The sequence below is a fragment of the Phalaenopsis equestris genome, unplaced genomic scaffold (assembly GCF_001263595.1).
Source record: "Phalaenopsis equestris unplaced genomic scaffold, ASM126359v1 Scaffold000094, whole genome shotgun sequence".
Classification (NCBI taxonomy): Eukaryota; Viridiplantae; Streptophyta; class Magnoliopsida; order Asparagales; family Orchidaceae; genus Phalaenopsis; species Phalaenopsis equestris.
The window spans coordinates 422,467-434,239 of NW_018164536.1; the positions used below are offsets into that span (position 1 = coordinate 422,467).

The 11,773-nt window shown below is 36.3% G+C and overlaps 1 protein-coding gene across 1 annotated transcript; it reads left to right on the forward strand.

The window, feature by feature from the left end:
* Positions 1-1,238: 1,238 nt before the first annotated feature.
* LOC110020226 (serine/threonine-protein kinase D6PK) lies at positions 1,239-8,592 on the forward strand. The gene is made up of 3 exons (XM_020718255.1): positions 1,239-1,420; positions 1,887-3,397; positions 7,426-8,592. Exons 2-3 carry the CDS (start codon positions 2,157-2,159, stop codon positions 8,306-8,308), a joined length of 2,124 nt encoding a protein of 707 aa, XP_020573914.1. The 5' UTR covers positions 1,239-1,420; positions 1,887-2,156; the 3' UTR covers positions 8,309-8,592.
* The last annotated feature ends 3,181 nt before the right edge of the window (positions 8,593-11,773 follow it).

An 11,773-nucleotide genomic window follows, 5' to 3' on the forward strand; every position in this document is an offset into this window, starting at 1 on the left:
AATGCACAAAATTGCCTTTAAAGTCATTGCATGCTCTCATGTGCTTCATTTCCCTGTAAAGCAAATGCATGTTGTCGGCGTGCATAATCACCTATAAAATCGATGTACAACATCAATGCATGGCATTACCTATAAGCTTGATGCATGCAGTCAATGCGAGCTATTTCTTATGAGGTTGATGCCAATCATCAACATCAACATCGATACTTGCCAACCTCTCTACCAAAAATATTTATGCACATGATTTTCAATAGAGCAATGCATGACATCCACATCAAAATTTTAGTAGAATTTTTTATCTCTAGAGTCCTATCCTCAATGAAGATCCACCAAACTTCCGACAAACAATATCTTAAAGACTACTTTAATAACTTTAAACATTTTCAAAATTCATCATAAACTCTATTAAACTAACTTTCTATTTATTGTATAATATCAACACATCTTTCAAGCATGTGGAAAAACTGTTGGGTAATGTGGAGACCCGGTCTTCATAATTAAGAATCTCACTTACCGCTCACCTACTTTCCCAACTATTGTTCACCTACCACATCCCATCTATCGCTTTCATGATTTCTATAAATAGCTTCTTTTAGCTTAAAGGAGAAGTCAAGGTAAGCAAGGTCAAACCAAGTCATCTTGAGAGCTATAAGAAAGAGAGGAAGTGATTTGATTTTCTCAATGAATTATTATAATCCTTTCAAATTCTCACTTAAATATTGAAATTTATGATATTACTCAACTCATATTTTTCTTTTTTTATCAAATTCTCAATGCATAAATATAAAATCACCTGAGTGTTTGATTTGTAAATATCAATTATTTTGGGTGTTTTCTGTGTAATTATCCCTTTTTTTTTTTTAAATAAGCATGCACCAGTCAGACCCTAGGCTAATATCACCACTTGGCCAACCGCACAGCAACGGCGAATGGTCATGATCACCGCTAGCAATCCATCATGTGATCTCCATCAAACGGCCTAAAAGTTAGCAATGGATTTATGATTAGCTGGCCTCAAGCGGTGTCTAAAGGTAGGCCGATGCAGCTTAAAAGCGACAGACAGTGGGGCCGCCCGTGAACCCTTTCTTGGGGCCCAGCAGCGGTTGATTAATTTCTCACAAACGATTTAGCTGTAATTAAAGCAGATTACGTAAAAGCTCGCCATGGAAAACAAACGCTCTGTTCTGTAAATATATAACGGAAACGAATAAAAATGTGTATATATATAAAAAAGACGATTGGGAGAGGATTCTCGCTGCCGTCTGTCCAGTCTTCTGCCACTCTGTGCGTTGCTCTTTTGCTTTTCACTTGCCGTAGTGAGGAGAAGTGAAAGAGGGATAGAGAGGGTTGAGAAGGGAACCGAGGAAAAACCCTACCTTGAATTCGCGAAATACTAGGAGTCGATCTTCTGATTCTTCTGGTGAGTTACTCGAATCGGCTCCGCTGCATCCTTTCGTCATTTTAGATGCCAAAATTTTACTTCTTTTGAGCTTGGAGGTCTCGTTTTAAAGGGATTTGGGCTCTCTGGGAACGGAGGATCCGAATTTGGAAATGCAACTAGTGGAAGGAAAGAGATCTTGTTCTTCCAAATTTATATCTTGGATTTGGTGATTCCAAATGTTTTCGAGATGATGGGATTGCTTTGTTTGTTCCAGTGCGCTTTATTCTAGGCCTCAGTAGAAGGACCTACATTTTTTTTTCACTTGTTTTTGCTCATGTTCCTTTGATTTTAGATTTCAGTTTAAGGATCTGGAAATTTCTTGTTATTGAAGTGAATTTTGATCGGTCATGAAATTTATTGATTTTCTTTGTTTGGGTTGTTAGTGGAACGTGAACATAGGAGCTCTTATTTTTCTGTTGAGCGATTCATATTGACATTTTCTCAGGTTTCTTTGGAAAGAAGTGAAGTTTGTTGCAGTTGCTGCTAAGAGTTCAAACGTTTATTGCAGCTTGACTCCCTGACAAAAATCTTTACACATGAGCTTGAAAATCTTGTTCATGATTCTGGTAGAAAATCTTCAAAGAAGTGCGTTTTCAAGATAAAAGCAGTGCGTTCTAATGGATTTGATGCTGCAATTATGAACTACAGAGGACCTTCAAAGTGCAGATAACCCTCTTTGGCACTAAATGTAGGTTATACAATAGTGTAGCTGAAAATGGAGAAGGTTCTTGAATCCAAGAGTGCCCCAGGGCAGGTCCTCTCTGATGATCAAGTACTAGTTATTCATGAAAATGCTTTGAGCGAGCAAGAAGACACTCATGTTTCAAAGAAATACAATGCACCAGATATGAATAAACTCATGAAGCCATGGAAAGGGAAAGGCTCTTTCCACGGAAAAAAGGAGCTGTTGCCTGTTTTACACAGTTCAAAGAGCAGTGATTCTTACGAAGAAGTGGGGAATACTTCTTTCTCTGGAGCAAGCCATCCCCCAGAACCAGTAGACATGGATCTTATGAAGACAGTATATGTAAACATCGATGAAAACAAGCCGGAGACAAGGTGCTTGATGAAGGGTCTACCTGTTAAAGGCCCTTTTATAGAAGACCTTTCAATTCATGTTCCTGGAATAAAACCTACTCCTTCCCTTTCTCCCATAGAGAGCTTGGTTGAGGAACCTAGAGCATCAGCTACTCCATCATCCCCATTCTCCATTGATCAAGCTTCACAGAGTATGGAGAACACATACTTGCCTCAGGATTCAGAAGAGAAGGAATGTGTATGGGATGCCTCTCTTCCTCCCAGCGGCAATGTCAGCCCCCATAGTAGCATCGACAGCACTGGCATTGTAACTGCAATGAGTGTCGTGAATAGTTGCACTAGCACTTATAGGAGTGAGGGGATTACGAGTGATGGCATGCTTAGTGTGGAAAGGAATTGTGAGAGTACAAAGGCAAGTGTTAGAGGAGATTCACTTGAGAGTGAGAAAACAAGCATGAGCAGAGCAAGCGACAGCAGTGGGCTTAGCGATGATAGCAATTGGAGCAATATGACTGGGAGCGGTAATAAGCCTCACAAGGGAAATGATCCGAGATGGAAGGCTATTCTTGCCGTTCGGTCTCGTGATGGCGTGTTAGGGATGAGCCATTTTAGGTTGCTGAAACGGCTGGGATGCGGTGACATTGGTAGTGTTTACCTTTCGGAGTTGAGTGGGACAAGATGTTATTTTGCAATGAAAGTGATGGACAAAGCCTCGCTTGCTAGCCGGAAGAAGTTGACGAGGGCTCAGACAGAAAGGGAGATTCTTCAGCTTTTGGATCATCCTTTTCTACCGACCTTGTATACACATTTTGAGACTGATAGGTTTTCATGTCTGGTCATGGAATTCTGTCCAGGTGGTGATTTGCACACCTTAAGACAACGACAGCCGGGGAAACACTTCTCTGAGTATGCTGCCAGGTACCAAACGGAGAATGAGAACAATAATGTTTAGATTATTTTCTTTCATGTACATGTTTCTATACCTTGTTGGTGTTTTCTAATGTTAGTTGTGCTTGAAGTTTTTGCTGTTAATTTTATATTAGAGGGATCACCATGCAACTTTGAACGCTCTTCTTTTAGTATTCTATCAATGTTTTCTTCTTAGGAAAATATATTAGCATTAAATTTTTCACACCCCATAAGTTGAAGTGACTTGATCTTTACTTGTGTGATAAACTCGATAGCTAAATTTTTGTAGAGAAATTTTGTATTCATGTGAAAAAGACTCATGTACAAACATATGCAAATGAAAATTCTATATGTTAAATGGTTCAGAATTGAGCTTTATTTAAGCAATAGAATTCGGGCAACTTTTCATCAAGAGGAAAATTAAACTCCAACTAAGAAAACAAAAGGAAGATAAGAAATTTCAATTGCATTTAATAATAGAAGGCCCATACAAGTCTAAAGGAGGAACTATTACTAAACATAAATATTGAATCTAAAAAATTACTACTTTTAAAAGATTTGCTCTTGTGATGATGATCAAACAATCAAACTTTTAGGATTTACTAAGAGAAAAATTAATTTTAAATGTGCTTTTCATGCAATCTCAATAGGTACTTCTTTTTATTAAAGTATAGATGACACATCACATGTCATGCAATATGATCAATAAAATATCACAGTTAACAATGACATATTAGCATCAAATGTTATTGTAACATCAGATTAGAATAGTATTATATGCATGAATGCTAAAAAAATGTCAATTATCATATGATGATTTGTGATTTGATTATGTTTACAGTTATTCGCTTGAAAAATAATAATTAATACATTTACATGCTAACATATCCATGTGATACCATGACTTGCATGTTCATATATAACCAGAATAACTCATCATACGTTTATTATAATACTTTTATACATAGTCAGTCTAACAACATACCCTGAACAACTTGAAAGTCTGACGTGATGCCCTGAACAACTTGAAACTTTTCCACAAGAAAGTCATTACTATGGATTCATGGTTTGACTAGCAATCATATCAATAGTATCAACATTTACATTCTCCACCCAAAAGCATATATATTTTTCTTATTGGAAACATTCTAGATTCAAATTTTTTGCATCAATTAACATGTAAAGCTAGGTGCATATCATATTGCATTTCAATATGAAAACTAAAACTTATAGGAATTTGTAAGAAAAATTAAAAGCCATAATTGAAAATCTGCTAAATGGTTGAATCATCTATCTAGAAGCTTCAAGGATTGTGCCCCTAACAAATCATAACACCGTTACTCTTTAATAAATAAAACTTACATATCTCAAAACTTGTAGTATGGTAAGATCAGGTACATGTGAAATATGTTATGTCATCATATGAACATCTCAATCCATTTAAATTTATGTATCAATTAACATGATTAAACTATTTGTACATCATATAGCATTTTAGTATGAACATTAGAACTTCTATAACTGTGTCTAGGAAACTCAAAATGAAAGGCATAATGGTAAATCTGTTAAATATACAAGTAATCCACTATAAGCATCAATGCTAACGCCCTTAGCAAAGAAAGACGCTTTTATCCTCCAAAAAATAAAGGAAAATTCATATACGTACCACATAATTTTTATCTATTTACATATCTAATACTTAAAATTTGATATTTACGTTTATAACTTTTTTGTGTCATAATCACATCAAAATTTATACATGAAAAGGTGTATTTCACTTTTAAAGAAGTTAGTGATAGTGGTATTTTTGATGTGATGTTAAAGATTTATGTTAGCTTAGGCTTTAGATGTATGAATGCTTGAGAATTATATGGTACGTATGTAAATGTTTCATGAATAAAAACCATCTATCTCAATATGCTGAGCATAGAAGTCTGATACTTAGTTGAAAGTCCAAAGGGGCAGCATTGAATGAGGTTGGACCTGAGTAAACTAATTACAAAAAAAAAAAAATGTAAATTAGTTATATGCACCTAGATTGAATTATATTTGTCTGTTGTTCATATTAGAATATCAATATGCAGCTTATGGGATACTTATTTTAACAGAGTTCTATATGTTGATATGGCAAAGAAAATTGTAAGTTTTCAAGTCACACAAATATAAAAGATCTCTTTCATGAAAACTACTTTAAAGAAAGCGTACCCAAATATACTAAATATTTTTGGGGATGATTTACACATTTTAAGATTAATTCAAACTTTTTTTTTTATTGTCATCAGTTATTAAAAATTTATTGAAATTTTACTTTCTTCTTATGCCCCTCTTTATGAATTTGCACTTCAAGACATCAAGCTTTGAAAATAAAATCAACTTGAATTTGGCTTGTAGTGATGACTTCACTATATTTTTCAGCAAGTATTTTTTTTAAACAAAAATTGGGCCTCTTCCTTACTTTCAAATCAAATCAATAGTCTTTATCCTTGATATGCTCAAGCTCACTTTTACAAATAGGATTCACATTATTATTTTGCTCATCCGACCCCTTGATTATAATAATCATGTTTTATTTTGCTACACATTCAGGCATAGATTCTATGCCCTTTAGAAACTTAGGTTCATGAACAGCACTTTTGTATTAAGATCAAATTTGAACATGTTTAATTTTGTGCCAATTTTTTTTTTCTTTTGTCAAGTTAAGAGCAAAAGGTAAATATTTGACTTTGGGGATTTTAACTACAAATGTGTTATTCCCTACATAGCATTCATAATATACCTACACAGGGAAATGGTAAGGCATCCCTAATCTCTTGCATGATAACTCTAACGAAAAAGGATAACAAAGACATCACGGAAATAAAGTATACTTAATTACGAGATTGTTAAACTTTTCACAATATGCGCACACACTAGAATTACTTTGCCGACAACTTAGTGATTATTCAATTGGTTTTATATTATCAGTTGGACATGCATATTATTTTTAAGTTGTCTTATGTCAGCCATTGTTGATTTTGTTTCTTGCAATGAAACAATAAATTTGAGCATGCCCAATAAGTTTCATTTCAACAATTTTAGCTTTTTTTTTAAATCATATAAATGTATTTTTCAAACAAATATTTTAAATTATTGATTTGTTTTAATGATATCTTTAGGTGTTACCATCTAACAAATGACAGCATGTAACCTTGATCCTCTTGAAATTTATGTTGGTTAGGACCATGAATTATTTGATTTTACTTGAGTTGCATCTTTATTATTTTCTTATTGAATCGATTAATTCCTTTTTAGTTGACTTGCTGGCGTAATCTTAATCTCTAATACTAATTTGATGAATTTCTAGAGGCCTAGGATTACTAAGGCAGTCTTAGGATGAGATGCATAATGAAAACACATAAAAACCATAATCCACCAATTAGCAACTCTTAATCTTAGTAAAATCAGCTATTTTTAATGTAAAAGCAGCAAATACATTTTTCAAATTGAAATAATCTATTACTTATCAAAATCTGAAATTTTACATGTTTAATTTTCCTTATCTATTCAATCCCCTTCTTTGCTGCTTGTTCCTATCCAAGAATTGTGTAGTTTCTGTATTATACTTCGCTTTTAAACCATTTCCTTGTCCATATTGGGAAGAAAGCACTACGACTCTATCTGTATTCTTTGTTTGGAACAATTTAATTATTGCGTTGAATTTTGTCAGTCATAATAGTTCATGAATCAATTTCTTTTTTCATGCAAGTATATTACTAGTTATTGCACGAGAGCTCTAAAACTGAAAACTAGAACTAAAAAGCAGCTAATTTTGAACTTATAGAAGAGTCTGTAGTTAAGCAATTGCTTGATTTTATAGGTCATAAAGGAAAAAATAATCCACAAAATCTTTGTATTGCTTCGTAAGATTCGAACCACATTAACTCTTTTTATGTCACCAGCTTTAATGTATTTGCTTCTAAAGTTTATTTGGTTTATGAATCTATTATTTTCATCTTATCTTGTCTCCAAATAATCTGATAGTTCCTTTCTGTGTTTAGGTTTTATGCAGCAGAAGTATTACTAGCACTCGAGTATCTACACATGCTTGGAGTAGTTTACCGAGATCTAAAGCCCGAAAACGTTCTTGTTCGTGATGACGGCCACATAATGCTTTCAGACTTCGATCTATCCTTAAGATGCGTCGTTTCACCGACGCTCGTAAAGACATCATTCGACTTTGATCCTTCGAAGCGCGGAGGCAGCTCATTCTGCGTCCAACCATCCTGCATGGAGCCGTCAGCCGTCTGCATCCAGCCCGCCTGCTTCATGCCCCGCCTCTTTCTTCAAAAGAACAAGAAGACAACCACCAAAACAAGAGCCGAGTCCGGAGCACCGGCTAACAGATCCAACACCCTTCCTGAGCTTATTGCAGAGCCAACTTCCGCCCGCTCCATGTCCTTCGTAGGAACCCATGAGTACCTTGCCCCCGAGATCATCAAGGGCGAGGGACATGGCAGCGCTGTTGATTGGTGGACCTTTGGCATCTTTCTCCACGAGCTTCTCTACGGAAAGACTCCATTCAAAGGGTCTGGAAACCGGGCGACTTTGTTCAATGTGGTCGGGCAGCAGCTTCGGTTCCCGGAATCGCCATCGACGAGCTACGCGAGTAGAGACCTGATAAGGGGATTGCTCGTGAAGGAGCCGCAACTTCGGTTCGGGGTGAAGAGGGGTGCAACAGAGATCAAGCAGCATCCTTTCTTTGAGGGCGTGAATTGGGCGCTGATACGATGCAGCACTCCGCCGGAGGTGCCGAGGCCGGTGGAGGCGGAGTTGCCAATGAAGTTTGGGACGACGGAGGGGATGGGCGGCAACAATAAGAGAATGGTGGGGAATGCTGACGTGAAGTCTGGGGGCAAGTATCTGGACTTCGAATTCTTCTGATAAAACTGATGCCTTTTCTCACCGGTGTTAATTAGCCGTTCTGATTCCTTGATTGCTGTTTCTGCATAACGATTTGTCAAGTTTGAGAAGGTCATTGGCTTGGTGTGTTGAGAGAATCAAGATAACTATTCCCTGTAACCCCATTTAGTAATTAGAATTAGTTCAAGAAACTTGGTCAGATTTGATTCTTAGTTATAGCGGAGAAATTAATTCTAGTCATCCTTGGACTCTTGAGCATGAGTTGTGTCAGATTTAGATGAGGCTTTGTTATCTATGTGCTTTGTTCATTTCCTGATCATCATCGTATATATATTTTATATCTGCAAGCTCATTTCGTTTGCCATTTTTCGATGGTTCGAACCTGTCTATTATGGTCATTTTTCAAATCATATCTGCAAGGGTTCGAAACTTACCCTACATGATGGTTTCGATATTGTCTGCAAGTGGATTTCACTTTTATCTCGTTATAAAATGACCCTAATAGCCAGATTATACGGCCCAACAACTATGTTGTATCCGTTAATACATTCGTTGGAGCTATATGGTAAGGGGACACTTCTACTTGGACGTGGCTCTTCAACTAGTGTGTGTACACCAAAAATACCAGCACAAATCTCAAAGTCATAAAACAAAATGTCTTACTGCCCTATCATCTCGACAAGGAAAATTCGACCAATCTCCTGCTGTGAGAGATTAACAGTGGACAAAGCTACGGTCCCGACTGGCCAAGATGCATATAAGAGCGCCCAACCGCGACAGACTGATCGATTCACGACGAACAAGATCACCACGTGGCCAAGCACCTCGACCGACCGACAAGTATGTCAGAGGACACGATCGTCATTCAGCTGGTCGTCTTAGTCAATCGAGTTCAAGCCAGTCTGCCAGCCGATCATTTGTCATAATTGAAATTCAAATAATTAGTGTTTTACTCATATTAAAAATGGGTTTCATAACTGTTTTTTTTTTTTGTAATTGTACTAAATACATCTCCATAAATAGAGAAAAAAAATACGAATAAAGGGGACCATGGAAACTAGACCCTTGAGACAAGGAATTCTAGGCTCTACTCTACTATCTCTCTTCCTCTACTCCTTCACTCCACTTTAACTCTACAGGTTGTTCACAAAAGACAATAAGAAATCCAACATCTTGAAAGGTAGTGTGATGAGTGCAGACATGCCCCAGGCGCGAAGCAGAGCAAAATATGAAGGAGAAACTTCTAAAAGAGAACGTGCATGAAACCCAACAAAGACTCTATACAACCAGATGTCTGTGCGTAGACTCAAGGCTTGCCAGCTCAAATGACCCTCATGATGAGCAATTAGAGGTCCTCTGGGCAACGATCACCTAGGGGAACGACCAAGCGCCTCTCCTAGAAACGGAACCCCTGGGGATTCGTCCCCAAAGGCCCCCACCAAGAAATCCAGCTATCCCACACAATCAGGTTAGCAACCAGCAGACAGAGAAACAAGACAAATCCCAATACATCGACATAGTCATATCTGCGCAGACGAACGGGAGATGAGAAGAACTGATGTGAGTGTCTGTTCTGTCGCTCGCAGGAGGGGCCTTTACTTGCTAAATTAAAGAGACGATACCTCCGCCCAAGCTAAGGATTCCTCGCTTAACTTTTTACAAAAGGAGGATCAACCCAATCAACCACGTCGCATCGTTCGGATCATCTGTCGGTCTGCTTCAAATTGTCGACCTAATAATGTGTATTCTCTTCTTAACCACCCTAAAAGAGTCGATCCTTCGATGGTTCAATAGTTTGCCGACCGAATCCATTCCAAGTTACTATGAGTTTAAGAGTCTCTTCGTTTCAAGCTTATCAAATGTGCGGAAGTCAAGGAAAAACTCGGACAACCTGCTAAACCTCAAGCATGGAGAAAACGAGAGCATACTGACCTACATCACTCGCTTTCAGAACGAGATGCTGGAAGTCAGAAATCTAAAGCCGGAAATAGCCGAAACAACCTTGAAGCGAGGTGTCCGAAACAAGTGATTCAAGTATGATCTAATTTTTTTAAAATTTACTACTTTCGCAGAAGTATTGGAGGCTTTGGCACTAAATAATTAGGATCACGTGATAATGTAACCATATAATTTGCTAGGTTAGCTAAGTATTATATTTAAAGAAAAATCTAGGGTTCTCAATTATTTTTTATTTTTACATGATAAATTCTCTAGCGATGTTGATACTCTTAAGATTAATAGGGATTTGCTTAGTAACAAAATATAAATTGAGGATTATATTTGTTGTTGAAAATAATATCATATGATGGTTTATTATTGGATTTATTAGCTATGATGATGATAACTCATAAAAATAGTAGTATTACTAGGTATATGATATCAAGTATCAAAAATAAGGGGACATTTACTAATCATGTGTTTGAAAGATTGGTACAAAATAAATGTTATGTCAGATAAGAATTTTTAAAACATAATTGTCATGACAATATAAGGATATATAATTAAATTTAAGCATTAATGAAACTATGATAGTGTAATAGGTTTTTCATTAATACATGGAGGTATTCTAAAGCGAATGCAAGAAGATGCTATGGAAAGAGGGCTTCAAAAACTTATTAAAGATGTGTGTTTCAAAAATTCTTCTTTCAAGTAAAAGATTATTAGGATATATAGAGAGAAACTTATTACCAAATTCAAATTAAATTTTATTCATTACTTTCTAGCTAACTATTATGAATTTATTGCACATTATTTCCGCCTAACATTAATAAATTGAAAAAAGAAAAATCATTCCTTCCAATAGACTTATTGCGCTAAAAATTATTATCAAAGTATTACATATTCTTTAATATTGTAATTAATAGGTTATAAAAATAATTTAAGAATTAAACTCAAGATCATTCAAATTTTGATTTTAGAATTGATGTGGGTTAGAAGATTCACGGTGGTAGAGTAATTGATGTGGGTTAGCATTGCACGAGATTTTAACACATAATCATATAAAAGGAAACAATTAGTAGAAAAACTAGAAGTTTTTAAGTGAAAAACTTAGAAAATAAAAAAATCATGGGATCTGACCTAGTTGCAAAAATCTATTATAAGTTGATTACAGAGACTCATTGTCCTACAGGCAGGAAAAGATTATAAATTCTTATGAATTATAATGTAGACATGCAGATGAACTTGTGGGAATTAAAGAGTGGGGAGCGATAGCGATCGACGACGGCTGGCAGGTGGTGGTTGACAACAGTAGGAGTAGTGCGAGACTTCAACTCTTCCTCAAGCCTCAACCTCTCATCCCCCTCTAATAAGAGGGGTGGAGCTATATTTATAAAGTTCTGAGTGTAATTAATGTTAGAATATGAACCACTTTGATTGGACGGTCCTGAGAGTTTCCGTTAATCATTCAGTATTTGATAGACATTTAAGTGTCTTAATGATGTCGGAATTGAGCGATCTTGGGCTCGTTGGGTTCTTCTTGTCGAG

Bases quoted from the DNA above. Each gene is read 5' to 3' on its own strand.
- LOC110020226 (XM_020718255.1), top strand. From the start codon at position 2,157: ATGGAGAAGGTTCTTGAATCCAAGAGTGCCCCAGGGCAGGTCCTCTCT. The intron at 3,398-7,425 runs GTACCAAACGGA...TTCTGTGTTTAG, and splicing joins TTCTCTGAGTATGCTGCCAG to GTTTTATGCAGCAGAAGTAT.